We start from the raw sequence: 14,216 nt of genomic DNA on the forward strand, positions 1-14,216 counted from the left end.
CCCGGTCGTGTGCACGGGCAGCAAACACCTGTTTTTGCCCTCTCTCTCTCTCTCTCTCTCTCTCTCTCTCTCTCTCTCTCTCTCTCTCTCTCTCTCTCTCTCTCATCCCTGATGTTCGTCCAATTTGGGTATTCGCCGAATAGCTGTCTATAAATCTGTCTGAATTGAATGTCCTTTGCTCAAAGCCCAACGGGCTCGTTTTTCTCCATCCCCTTAAAAGGTCAGGTGGAACCGCGCTCTCTACTTCCAACGAATGAATGTTTCTTTCCTTGTTACATGATGGGATTTTCCAGGAAATTTGAATGCTCTGCCAAAATATTTATGTTCCATTTGATATACGTGCTTTCAATCAAGAGTGTCCTAAAAAACGAACACGTGTGTGGTTTTATTAAATTGGAAATCAAACTCAAATGGATAACATGTTGCATTTTTGGAAAACACACAATATGGAAGATTTTGATCCAGGAAATTAACAATTTATTTTTTTTTTTTGATTTAATTTGGATGGGCAGTTAAGGTGAAACTTTTTAGTGATAAAAATTACCTCGCACGTTTTCATACTGAACAGCAGCTCTTTCTACCCCTGAGACTTCGGATCAGCAGTACCTGCAAAACAGGATCAACACTGCGGCAATCTCCAGAGGATTTTGCCTCGTCGCCTATGGAAAAAACAGACTGCGCTCCGATTCCGCTTTAATTTTTTTCATTTTCGCTTCTAATGTTGAGTTAAAATATATAGAGTATGTAATTTATTTACATATTTGCCTGAAATGGATTGTTTTTGCCTTTTTACTTTTACGATGCGGACATTTTTGACTGATAATTAATTTGGAGAATTTAAGACAATTTTTCGGCAGCAAAGATAAATTTTACTCGTAGTGCCTATTTTTTTATATTTGCCCAATTTTGCCTTAAAAGAGGGGAGTTTTGTGTCGAATTTAAAGGTTTTTTACTGTCTTAGAAGAATTAAAATGTGGCAAATTTGCTAAAAAATTCTTATAAATCTAACAACATAAATTTTCATCGACGAAACCCCCAATAGATGAAATAAATTGACTGATGCGATTTAAAAAAAACGTAATCAAAAGATTTTGTAAATTTCGCTTAAAAAATAGCAACGACTTGAGTTGTTAGTGCTCAACAATTTTAGAAAAATTGGATGATATCTCTAACAGCCCAGATTAAAGCTTATTGTTTGAAACGATCGTTTTCTCAAGGCCGATGCGGCCAATCACACATGGAGCCTTTTGATACATCTTACAGCGTCTATTTCAATTAGAGCAAATTGATGTTCACCACGTTCTTAAGAGGTACTGTGTCAAAGCATAATATTTTTCCTCTCACCCCAGTATCAAAGCCCTCGCACAAGGTAACGAGCCCCGAGTGTCGTTACTTCAAGCGGCGATGAACTTGCCTCTTGATTGTTTAACGTGCGACGAGTTTCCAATTAAATTCCCAACACTCATTTGTTTCGCGCGCACGCCGAGTATGAGACTCTCACTCCGCGAGGCGAATACATATACAAAGCGATTCGCGCGTCGATCTGGTGATACATCATCGCCGCCGGTTCGTGTTAGCTTCGAACAGCAAACAACGTGGCTCTGGTTCCCCCAAGGGCCTTTGCAGGAGTTCTCTCTCGAGGAACAAACGCAGCCTCTGTGTACGTGTATAGGCAACCTGCTCGACGTGCCGGCATTGGTGCTGCGTAATCTCCATTGATGACGGCGCCCGCTCAATCACACACGTTTTTCGCGGGGCTATGCCACGACCCGCACAGCACTTGATGAAATTGTCAAAATCAAACGCGCGTATTGCTTCGTGACGTGTCACCTGTCAGCTCTCGGCCGCACGGCACCCAGCCGGCGATTTAAAGGGAATGGATTGCGCGTTGGGACGCACGTAACGCCAATTTGCATTGTTTTCCGCCGTCCTGCACAAATGATTGATGCGCCGCATTATACTGAATATTCAAACAGCTCGTTTCAATCGGAAATTTTCGGTCAATAAAGCGATTTATCCCGGAACAAACTAGCGCTGGGCGGAACGGCGCGCACGCAGGTCTCCCCGCAAAATTGCTCGAGTATTATGGGCGGCAGTAAAATTCTATTTTACGGCCTCAAGATATTCACTTTTTAACTTTTATCCTCCAGGTTCCCTCGGTGGATATCTGCAGACGAACTTTTGTCGCACGCCGGTAGTAAAAATGATCATTGATGAGTTGTTTCACTTCAGACTTACAACATGATATAAAATCAATGAAAAATATTTCCTAGAATCTAATAATTATAGTTGTAGTTATAATTACTTTGCATATCATTTATTCATGCAATTTGATTCCGCGAAATAGTTTCCATACAGCTTTTGGTTTTTTTTATTTTATTGCTCAGTGCACGTAATAGCGAAATTTAAACGCGGAGAAAAGTAGGTCGTGGTGTTTTCGCTCAGTAGATATAAATCACTTTTCCGCAGAACAAATTTAAGGGAGTATACAGCACAAGCGTTGTCAGCGCTAATCGGATATGTCGCTAAGAGTTACGGACTTTGCGCGCTGTCAAGATCCAACACTAAAATGCCGCCTACTCTGTAACAAAATCTGCAATAATCCTCTCAGAATTATAATCACACGATTGGCTAGTTTCTTTGGTTCAATTCTCTATGAGTATTGTTCTTTGAAACGAAATATATTTTGATTTTTAGTGCTTAAAAAATCAATAGTTTTTTTATTGGTCTACTTCGAGGTGGTTGACCCCCCCCCCCCTGATAGCGAACAACTGGCGAAAATGCCATGTCCCGTGTCCAAATAACATCGTGAACGAATAACATGGGCGCACAGACCTCGTTGGAGGAAGCTCGCCAGTCCAGAAAAGGACGAACTCATTTTGCTGCCCCTGCGCCAGGGTGTTTTTATAAACGCTAGAGACATTCGTTCCGTGAAATTAATTCACACGTGCTGGATGGAAAGGTGCAAACCAGCGAGTAGTGAGTCGGAAAGCTTTCGCAATCCTCCAAAATCCGAATGGACTCGTCATTGCAATGCAAAAGGAGTCAAACGTAAGCGCATGAGCCCGCACTCGATCTCCAAACAGTGCTCGTATTCTCAAATTGCAACGTGCACGAAAAAAGCAGGCACTCTCAATAGTGCGAGCCGATGGCTTAGTCGAGACAAGTGTTATTTTTGACTTTATGGAATTAAAATTTTGTTATGATTAATCAAATTGGCTGCAAATCGCTGAAACCCATTTTTTATGTGTTTCAATTGGGTGAAATCATTTTGTTCCAAATATAAGCCAATCATAAATGAACAATAGTTCGTAATTTTTCTGCAATTTTTCACTTTTAAATTAGAGCAAGAATTTGCATGGCTATATGTAGTGTAGTTCATTACAAAAATGATACTTCTGGTTTTTAATTTGTAGTTTTCGCATGGAATGATATGACTGCAAATTATTCCTTCCCTCTTCCTGATTGGCAAAATGATTGATGCGAAATCATTTCTCCGATAAATACTTGTGGATGCTCAGCGTCTAGGAGTAAAAAAAGTTGGTCACCCTTTGATCAAATAACCGCAAATTAATGTAGAGTTGCGGACCCCTTCAAGGGTCCGTGCCATGGCATATATCAGTCAGAAGGAAAAAATATAAATATGTGAAAGTTTTTGCTATCGAGTTCATTAATTACAATTGGCATTCAATCTTAAATTGTATCACACAGATCAATGTCCACCTGTGTCTTGGAATTCCATGAGATTTAAACGGATTTGATTTGCTCAATATCCTTAAATTTTTTTGGGTAGAGGAAATCAATGCGTTTTTCCATATTTTGCAGGCTAAAAAGATCAACCAAAATGATTAATGATTCTTTTAGACTTATGCAAATTCTGCTTGATTGTCACAGAAAACCAAGAGAAGCTGTACCTCTACCTGATCGTGAGCTCAGGAGCGGGGCTGGTGTTGCTGTTGCTGGTGGTGATCGCGCGGCTGTTGGTGCAAAAGCGGCGGGCGGCGGCCCGCGGCGGCAAGTACAACCCAAACGACTCGCTGCCGAACGAGTTCGCGGAGGAAATCTCGGAGATCGACGCGGACATTAGCATGGCGGCGACGACCATCCCGGCGATCCCGCCGCCGCCGCCAGCCCCCGCGCAGGGCGAGGTGGTCAGATACGGGGGCACAGGCGTGCGTCGGCACGACAGCGACACCAACCCTCGGTCGCTCAGCAGACCGGGCAACAGCCAGTACTACTACGGATGAGGCGAGGTTTGTGGGGGGTGCTCCATTATCCCACCGCCCCCCACGTACTGCATCTAGAGGACGCACGCACTTAGCACGGACAGAGTGCCGGTTGGTGGCTGTGATCATTTTAATAACTCATGCCTATGGTGTGCAGCTGGCTGGAGCCAACACCCGACGACGGCTTATTGAGGTGGAACCATAGAGTATGTCGTGCGGATGCTGTCGTGTTCACCTTATTCAATTTGAATGCCAACGAATGCATCTGATATGCTCAAAGAAACGGAAAATATTTATTCTACTCTGTTTTGTTCGCGAGAAACTGAGTCAGTATTTTGACAGTGTGATTGTGAATAATTTCTTGATTGATATCAAACATATTTTTCTGCAATCGGTTGAAAATTGGGCCTATGTCCTTTGTGCTTGAAGCGCCAACAGATGGCGCCACCAATCATTCACAATTTTAAGGCACTCCAGCTCAGAGTTCAGATTAAATTCAAGCGTACAAAATTTGATATAAAAATTCAGTTCAAATGAAAATGATATTGTTTCATGTAAAATGTTTTCTTACGCCGATAATGCTCAAAAGCAGGTTGAAATTCGAAATCGGAGATTAATAGCTCTAAAATTGAAAATGAATGGTGGTGTCTTCTGTTCTGTTCGCACCAAGGATTTTTACAAATGGAAAATTAAATCATTTTTCGTTTCAGATCGCTTCAAGAATAATAATTTGCTAAATTCTATTAAAATCTTGGTGCTCTAAAATTTGTACATCTTTAATAAATAAAATTAATTTGTTATCAAATGATGGGAACAATATCAAATATGCAATTTAGTTCAGGATACCTGGAAACTTAACAAAACCTAAAAATTATCTGGTTGTATAATGAACAGGGATTTAGATTTTGTATGATTTTACCTCAAACTTGCATAAAAGAGTTTTATATTCCTGCAGATAATTTCAAACAAAGTGCAACAATGCCAATGACTCGAGTGTTAGGTACTATTATATTTCTTTGACCATATATATCTTTACACATTTAGACGCGTACGGTTCAGCTGTACCGTAATGCGCACACACTCCCATGTGCTAGAGACTGAAATTGTGAGCGTTAATTAGGGTGAACAGGACGCTATCATATATGCTCTGTGCTCTGGATGTGGCGTGAAAATAATTTCATCAGAGCGTCGGAGTGCTGCTCATGGTGGTGGTTTGTTTGTGTGGACGAAAAAAGTGCTGGCGCGCAAGTGGAAAAGCGAATGGAAATATCACCCTGTTGCGCGGTGCGCGTGCTATTAAATTGATGTATATGTCTCGTTGTTGTTGTTTGACACGAACGATCACCCGACCCGTGTTTGACGAGCGAGCGAACGTGTGTGCGAGTGCGCCTCTCACTCGCTCCCTTGCTGCTGACAAACCCCGTGAGAAAAGATTTTATACACGCATTCAAAATCCCCTGTTTAAAAGCTCTCTGCCGCTGTTTATATTAAAAGTATTTATTATTAAAAATATGGTTTGTTGTTTCTCTTCTTTTGAATACCTCTTGTTCGCTCGCAGAACATTGAATTTCTCAAAAAAGAGATACCACTTTGTTAGCACAAAGCAAAGATTTCTTTGTGAGATGTGGATTCAGCAAATTTGAAAGGGAAATTTTTGTCCCCTATATATAAACTATAAAGATTCAATTTTATGATTTTGTATGCTGTTTAATAATAATCACTAATTATTAGTAATGATAATTAAATAAAGAGTAAAAAACTAGAAATCAAAATTAAAATACTTATTTTGTAGTCATCAACTGCTCAATAACATATCAGAAAACCAGCTGGAAATTGTAAATGGCTAATCAGCCGGTAATTTTGGAATTTTATAAAGAAGCTACTCTGCCTCTGCTTGCTCTCTTTTTTAAATATCGGTGTGATTTTTACTCCCTGCAGGCAGTTTATAGGCGAAAACTGGTGTCTCAATTATGGCGCACATTAATTACACGAGCACACAAGCCACCACAATGGGTGGCCAATCCTTTGAAGGACCATCGCTGCCTCCACACCAAGGACTTCACACGAAACACAAAGCATTCCTCCAGTGAAATCACACGTGATGGATAGATGCAGACCAGCAAGTTTAGTAGGCAAGTCAAAGTGCCTCATCCCTCTTAATTTTCAGCGGACTGACAAAATGAGCAGCCAACACTGACCCCCCCCTCCCTTTGTTGATTTCTCTGTCTTCCTGATACCGTTTCTTCAGGACAACTGCTTGAACCTTGTGAAAAATACACTGGAAAATTTAATAACAGAATGTATCTTTGTTCAAAAAATATTATTACGTATGTTAAGTGATTACTACTGTGAAAAGTGGAAAAAACAGCCACTCAACTCAGTTTCAGGGAAGTATTTCCTCAGGGCCCGCCATAAACCTATCTCAACCTGCCTCCACTTATATACCTCCTCTTGCAGTGACTAAATATACTATGAACGGCCATCCTCATATTCTATCCTTTCTTACATTACTGATGGATATTCAAATTTCGGACTATTTCCGTTTTTAAATCCTTTTGGACAGCTTCCTTTCCAGAAAAATTCTTTTCGTACAACTTGCATCACCCCATTTAATGATAAAAGCATTATCACAGAAACAATTTCTCATTTTACCGTTTAACGAATCCAGCACATAATAATAATAAAGTGTGTGATATATTATCAACTAAAAGCTCAAAATATGAAATTCTTTGGCTTCAATATTCATAATCATCAACAAGCATTGAAGCTTTAAATGATTACGAGGAAAAATACCTCGATTTATTCAGTGCGTTTTCACCGGTTCAACAGTCATGGAGACCTGCTGCTCCTTGTGTAAAAGACCCATGGGTGCAGATGCGCTTATGTGTAGATTCTGCCATGATTTTGGACCTATATCTCATCCTGATTTCTGCAAGCGCCCCCTGACATGTGTAGGTAAGATATTTTATCGCAAAATGCATATTTTCCTTAATATTTAAAAATCCGATTTCACAGTTAAAACATTCCGGGAGATGCCACCAATATTTCAGTGGACTTGGCTTCCGTCACCTGAACTAAATAACAGCTTAAAATAATTATAGAGGCGTATCCTACGTGGAATTAGATGTCTGGTAATCAACGCTTTTTCACAAATGAAGCATTAGAAGACTTTCAGTTAAGAAATCAAAAGTTACCAATGTGTATTTGCAAATTTTAACGCTCAAATAGATTCCAAGAGCACACATTAACAACATAATAATCATTTTTATTAATTGAGAATATATGCATATAAATGAAAGTAAGGTAACACAGTTGTAGAGCAAATAAAAGCATGGAAGATTCTGTTGCTAAAAATAGAAAAGTTTATTTGGCAGTGCATGCAACTGTCACGAAATTCCACCTCAGTTTTTGCCATTTTAAAATTAGTCAAATGCAACCTCGTTCTGGCATAAATTCTCCAAGTTGTTATTTTCACAGTGTAAAAACAATATCATATTGTGAGATAGTAGCAAAAGAGATTGCTTATGTACTAGCAAAGTACTTGACCTGTAAGACAAACAGGCTTGTAGCGAAATAAAAACACAATCATTAACGTTACGTAACTTCGTAGTACTCTGTGCAACCGTGACTGGGCGCACCAAGTCGAAGAATGCCGACTGATCTGTCTTTCGAGCCAGTGACAAGATCTGAAAAAGAGAGACTTCCACTTAGAACCCACAATACGTAAAAATTAAAATTATAAAAATATTTTAGTCGTCTTTTTGGCACTATTTTAGCAATTTCCCACGTTTGGTCCATCAAAAAAGGAATTTAAATTTAAGCTAGATATTTAACTGTGGCTAAATTGGATGTAGGAGAAAATCAAGTTTTTAAATTCACAAAAAAATTTGGCCTGCTTGGAAAATTTTAAAATGATTGTTAGCTTTGAAACGATTATTTGACTTAGAAAGTGTATATTTAAAAGTAAAAACTATCAAGAAATAAAAATCCTCCTGATTGATACCAATGCTTTGTAAGCCTGGAAAACAATCCAATTTTCTGTTTAAGTGTAGTAAAAATCGGTACTCACATTCATCGTACTGTGAAATGTCGAGGTCCTGTGCGTCCTGCCTGTGCTTAAAGACAGGTCCCAGGTACTTGTGATGGTTTGGGAAGCGGCGGTAGCGTCTGAGGACTCCGTCGTCACCCACTGAGTAAAGTAGGCCGCCGTTGGAAGTATACCTGTTGACATGTCAACGGACAGCGCATTGATCTCATGACGCCCAAGGCTGCGGGGGAGGGAATTCGTGTCTCACCTTAGCTTCCAGATGGGCGTCTCGCGGTTGTCCTTTAACTTTTCTCTGACGCCAAAGTCGGGCAGGTACGTCGAGACGATATCACCACCCGTCATGATGACACCTGCAATTCATTCATCACCGCGATCAATCTCATCTGCATAGAAATGCGAGCCAGGCTAAAATCACCCCTCGCAACTTAGGGCGCGCGGGGTGCAGCCAATTTTACGCTGTGACAGTTCTGCTCTCGTAAGAAAAGAATCTGCGGCTGACAACCAGCGTCGCCGACACATTTTAATTCTCTCACGGGAACAAGCAGGTTGGTCCAAAATACTTAAATTGTTTAAGTGAATTCGTGTGCAAGGGGAATAATAGAAGTGTGCGTTTAAAACAAATTAAAAACAATTTGCTATCAATTTCTTTTGAAAAAATCTCAATCTCTCTCAATTTTATTTTAGCATAAATATCAAAGCAAGCGCACGCGAGCATTAGATTTTGTTTCCATGTGCGGATGATTATTTTAATCTATTCTGTGATTGGAAATGTCAATGGGACCTGATTTGATGATGTTCAGGATATAATAAAATCTGCAAGTTTTTTAAGTGAAGTTCTTCCCGGTCACTTTTCCATTAAATATTTTTCAACTCAATTTATGATTAAAAAGCTCCAGCTGAACGGGAAATATAGTTTAAATAAATTAAAAGTGCATGGATCAAGTCCTAATAAAACCTGTCGTAAGTCTGCGGCAATACCTGCGCTTGAAAAATGGATCAGTGGTAAAAATTCGGGATTCGGTTAGCAAATTAAACCTGAGTCTCTTGGTTTCCGATTATCCAGAAAGTAAAAGTAATGAGTCAACCCAATTATAAAGAGAAAGTCCACATAAACTTTTGAACTGAATAAAAATGACAAGATGTTTTCGATTTTATTGTTGAATTACCCATGGAACTCGTTGAACACGAAAATAAAACGGTCGAGCTTTGATCCAATAATATTCTCGAGGGAATCAAATCGTTTGCCGATTTTTGTTCCACCATTCCAAGTTCCCGACTAGCTCCTTTCCAGAAAACAAAGAACTTCCTAACTTAGCAGCTAAATTAAACAACAAGGATTGCGCGACGACGGTTTCATTTCAATTTGTCCAACTTTTATTGTCGGCGCACAGCGAAATTAAAACGACGAGGACGTTGAGCTGCGTTCAAGTCTCAGAGAGAAGTCAGTCGGGGGCGAAAAGCACTCGCGCTACGTTTTCACATGCATATTTTAAAACTTTCTGAACAGATTAAATATGCAACTACTAGCAGCCATGCAATCAACTCGTCGGCAGCGCATTATTACGATTGTGCAAACACTAGTTAGTAGTTGCATTCTGAGCTAATTAGTTTTTGCGGAGTGAAAAGGGATGGTGACACAAGCGGAAATTTGCATTTGTGATTATCAACACCCTCAACCGCTGCAGCTGCGGTGAAGCGCGGACTGTCATTTGTGGGTGTTTGCAGATTTTTTCTGGAGCAAAGCAATTTAAGATTTTTTACGAGTTGGCTTTTTTCAATTACCAAGAGGACATTACATGTACGGAAACGGGAAATTGCTTTGACGCCAGCTGTCATCAGGATGTGTGTTCTCTAATTTGAACGTATAAAAGCACAGCACATGTACAAAAAATCCGATGAATATTCATTCTGAACGATTCCACAGCACCAATGATTTTGCTGCCACTGGTTTTGCTTTCATGTGTGTCAATTTACAATAATTAACAATATTATTTTTGTTGGTATGGCAGTTTTTCTACTCCAAAACAAACAAGTATATAACGCTTTCAATTATATGCAAAAGAGTCAAAAGCTGGCTAAGCAGCGTGTGCTTTCGCCAAATTGTAATGGACAGTAATAATTAATTCTGCGCGAACCACACTTTCCATTATACACACTAAATGTTCACCAGAGGTAGGACCTAATTCATTTTGCTTATTATCCAATCATTTTATAGTATAACGCGTCAGTTTAGCTGTAAAATATAATGCGTTTTCCAAAAGCACTTCAATTGAATGTCAGTACATTCTGGCACATTTAGGATATTTAATTTTGAGTTTAATGCAACCTATTAACGTCATTATTTAGATCGCAGTGACAAAAATACGAAAAAATAAAACTAAAGCCAGCGGTTTGATATGTTGTATTACTGCATGTTATGTTAGTTAAAGAGATAAAAAAAGATTGAAAATATTTATAACCATATTACACTACCTTAAATCGTGAATTTAATGGCATCTATTCATGCCAAAATGCAATTGCGCTAAGAGATTGCTCAGCGGCACAGTTTCTTTCGCTGTGCAATGTGTTTTTAATGTGTGACTCTGATACTTTCTTGGTTTCTGTTCATTTCAGATTTGCCCTGATGCGTTAAGTCATTGCTTATAAGAATTGTTAACCAATTCTCACTTTTACCGCCGTTCGCCAAGTCATTATTAAAAAATGACTTTGTACAATTGTGATGAACTATAATTGTACGTGAGGAAAAACGTTTTAATAAATGTATGAGATTACTGAAGCCAAATCTAGCCTTTCTTTGGCCGCGAACTAATAACAGCGAACAGCACACGCCGCCAGAGACGAGCCAAGCCCTGCGGAGGACCAACGATGCCCCTGAACCAACGTCAGAAAATGCGTCCCGTGAAGACATTCACTCATGTTTAAGAGGTGCTAAAGCCAGCAAAAAGCGAGTAGGTGTGTTTTTCCACGACTCTCTTATATGAAAGGAATGGTAAAGTTCACAGTTTAAATTCCATCGTGTGGTCAATTTAACCTCAACACATTGCTTATTTTGCATTAGTAAAATAATTAATATAATTAGCATATGTATGCAGGAAATTACGAAAAAACTTTTTGACTCCCTCTTTGTCCTAAAAAAATACATAACTGTTAATATCCGCTTCCTCTTCACATTGTTAATTTTGTATTAAGTCTTTAATAATCATTGTAGGTATTTATATCACTAGAGTTAACGCTTTGCTATTGTCAACTAGTTTAATTTTGTAATTTTGAGTTGTTATCACAGTCAGAAATTTATGTAGATGCAAAGTTTCTTTAGAAGGAGTAAGAAGTAGTGGTTACCGTTCAATAATTTTTTGCTTCATGTTCAATGCGAAAGTTTATCAAAGAAGAATGTTAATGAAGATGCACACTCACTGTTAAATCCGTCATCAGATTCGTCATTATAGGTTTCAGGCGAAGGGCAGATGGTGTTCACATGGTGATTGACTTCAAATGAGTGTAAAACTCGACCATCAAAAGTAGAAACCTAATAATACCCATCAAATTTAGAAGTGGATTGGTGTGATTGAATAAGTGTTTTACCTTGCAAGTACCATCGCCGCTCGCGCTGAGCAGGACGCTTTGGTGTCCTCGGGCCCATGGCCACGATGAATCAAGAAACGTCACATCACGAATCACACTGCTATGGAGCTAGAATTAAAAAGAAAAAAATACCCGTAACAATAAATTTACCCTGCTGATCTGTTGTGAGAAATGCTACGTTGCTCCCTGTCAGAGCTGGGTCTGACATCGCGATAAAATCAAACTTTGAATCTAATAATTGTTTAGCGATTTTTTACAATTTTATCCCGCAGTAATTAAATATTGGCAATTTTTTTTAATTTTATAGGTAGAAAATTCATTTATAAGCCAAAGAGAAAACTTTATTGAGATAGCAGAAAAAATAGTAATAACATGAAAAGGGAAATATTTTAAATTAAAAAAGGATTCTCAAAATGCTGCTGTGTGGAATTGATGAGACAAAATCTCACATGATCTCGTTCTGATAAGCCGCACTTTTATCACCTTAGACTTCATCAGCAGTAAAAAATCACTATTTGCTGCTAGAAAATTTGGATCACTGGTAGCTGAAACTGACTGACTTAACTCACTTCTAAACATGGTTTCACCTATAACCGTCCAACCAAAACATCGGTATTTTTTATTTTTAAAATTCTCTTTTAGTTTGAGATGGAAGATTATTGGAAACTTCTGTGTGTTACCTTACCGCTGCAAAACACCGAAAGAAAAGACATAGCATTTTGCAGAGTATTTCAACACTTATACGTTTTCCTATGCTTTTTGTGAACGACTTCAGTGCAAAAAGAACAGCGCAGAAACAGACGCTTTCATTCAGTGTGTCGCCACAAATTGAGTTCCCACCTGGTGCACACATATATGTTCCATAAATTCCATCCCAAGATAAGTACTATGGAAAATGATTTAGCGCCAGCAATATCATCTTTACCATGTAACTTTGTGGACTCATTTTCACAAAAACCAATAAAAAGGTTATGATTTATAATCGAAATGTAATAAAAACATCTAATAAATTTGAGGATTCAATTATTGTGTTGAGAGTAGGGTTAAAATGCAAGACTTACATCATACAAAAAGTCGAGGGGCAGTGGCATGCGCAAGTCGAGCAGCGTGAGGCCCTTGCCATTGACGGCGACTGATACAGCCATGTTGGGACACACTGGGTCGGTAGCCAGCCCAGTCCTGTCTCGGCCGTTGAAGGCACAGTTGTCGTACGACAGTAGCTGGTCGCCTCTCTCTACATCGACGACCGCCACTCGCCGAACAGTGGTTGCAGCCAAAATCTTAAAAATGGAACACTCACGCTTTCAAGGATGCACGTGCATTTACGCAACAGAAACAGTTACATAAATATACTCTTTCATTCATGACTAAAGCACAGATTAACACCAAGAGCGGCCGTAAAAACTGTCTTCTTAAGTATATTTTCTCAAGTCTCTTTTACTACTCAAGTTCATTTTTTAAGTGCTCTGACCTTGCTGCCATCAGAGGTGAATCGGACTGCGTTTATGTTTCTGGCCAAGGTCAGGGTGGTGATCTGGTAGGTGACCAACATCTCCGCCCGCAGAGCCGAATACAAAATTAGCCTTCCATCGTAGGCACCAGAGCAAAATAAATAGCGGTCCTATCCAAATCATATGTTACTTTGTTATACATCTCTGCTAGGTAAAAAATAACCTTTGGACTGAAAGCCACTCCACGCACGCTGCCTTGGTGGTACTTGAGGAACTTGGGAGTTCCTTCTTGCTGCATGGCTCACTCTTTTGGCACTGTGCTCTTAAGTATCATATATAACACCATTGTGGAAGATTACGATCTTACACCACCTAAAAAATAGCAATTATGTTATACAAGTTGTTTTCGATAAAATACATATGTGTAGATTATGCCTTACGTTAAATATAATTTTGATAAATTGAATTCCAGGGTTGAAGTTTTTGGCACAAACCAAACCGCAATTTTGGTCCATAGCAATTAATATAAATAAAATCACGACAAATTAAAGAGAAAGGAGAATAACTTAACGTCCAAGAGTAAAAAAATTGCGAGCAGCCATAAAAACAATTAGCAATTCGCAATACTCTGCTCACCTAAGCATAAAGACAGCAAATATCAGCTAGTCGAGAGCCCCTCCATGGGCAGGAAGATGTAGGTACGAGCGTTTCGGCAACGAGTCGGCCGTTCAGCTGCCGAAATCAGCCAGAGCCCCCTCGCGTCGCCTCACAGGTCACCTCAATGCGAGAAGTAACCCTGTTCCGAAGCGAGGGGTAAGCAAAAACCACCGTGTTTCGGACGCGACGTGAAGCGTGAAGAGACGGCCGAAAATCAGACTGAGGTAAGATCCCGTCGTCTGTCAAAAGGAG

At 39.4% G+C, this 14,216-nt stretch overlaps 2 protein-coding genes across 5 annotated transcripts in view; one reads left to right on the plus strand and one right to left on the minus strand.

The window, feature by feature from the left end:
- The window catches only part of LOC135938109 (protein eva-1 homolog C), a 73,448-nt gene extending 67,712 nt beyond the window's left edge, over positions 1-5,736 (plus strand). For all 4 annotated transcript variants that reach the window (XM_065481657.1, XM_065481683.1, XM_065481666.1 and 1 more), the window contains one exon: positions 3,895-5,736. In XM_065481657.1, coding sequence (XP_065337729.1) covers positions 3,895-4,247 — 353 coding nt within the window. In that variant the 3' untranslated portion in view covers positions 4,248-5,736. The remainder of the gene's footprint in view (positions 1-3,894) is intronic.
- Positions 5,737-7,565: 1,829 nt separating this feature from the next.
- LOC135934438 (uncharacterized) lies at positions 7,566-14,197 on the minus strand. Its single transcript, XM_065476181.1, has 9 exons — positions 13,944-14,197; positions 13,531-13,679; positions 13,328-13,477; positions 12,918-13,136; positions 11,857-11,964; positions 11,689-11,800; positions 8,522-8,624; positions 8,296-8,447; positions 7,566-7,912 (listed from the first exon to the last, which is right to left on the minus strand). The coding sequence occupies exons 2-9, from the start codon at positions 13,603-13,605 to the stop codon at positions 7,821-7,823; spliced, it is 1,011 nt and encodes a 336-aa protein (XP_065332253.1). The 5' UTR covers positions 13,606-13,679; positions 13,944-14,197; the 3' UTR covers positions 7,566-7,820.
- Between the last annotated feature and the right edge of the window lie 19 nt (positions 14,198-14,216).

Source organism: Cloeon dipterum, chromosome 1 (genome assembly GCF_949628265.1).
Source record: "Cloeon dipterum chromosome 1, ieCloDipt1.1, whole genome shotgun sequence".
Taxonomy (NCBI): domain Eukaryota; kingdom Metazoa; phylum Arthropoda; class Insecta; order Ephemeroptera; family Baetidae; genus Cloeon; species Cloeon dipterum.

Excerpts from the sequence above, each read along its gene's own strand:
- LOC135934438 (XM_065476181.1), bottom strand. The coding sequence starts at position 13,605 with ATGCAGCAAGAAGGAACTCCCAAGTTCCTCAAGTACCACCAAGGCAGC. Across the intron at positions 13,478-13,530 it reads GAGTGGCTTTCAGTCCAAAG|GACCGCTATTTATTTTGCTC; the intron begins GTTATTTTTTAC and ends TGATTTGGATAG. Across the intron at positions 11,965-12,917 it reads CCCTCGACTTTTTGTATGAT|CTCCATAGCAGTGTGATTCG; the intron begins GTAAGTCTTGCA and ends TTTTAATTCTAG.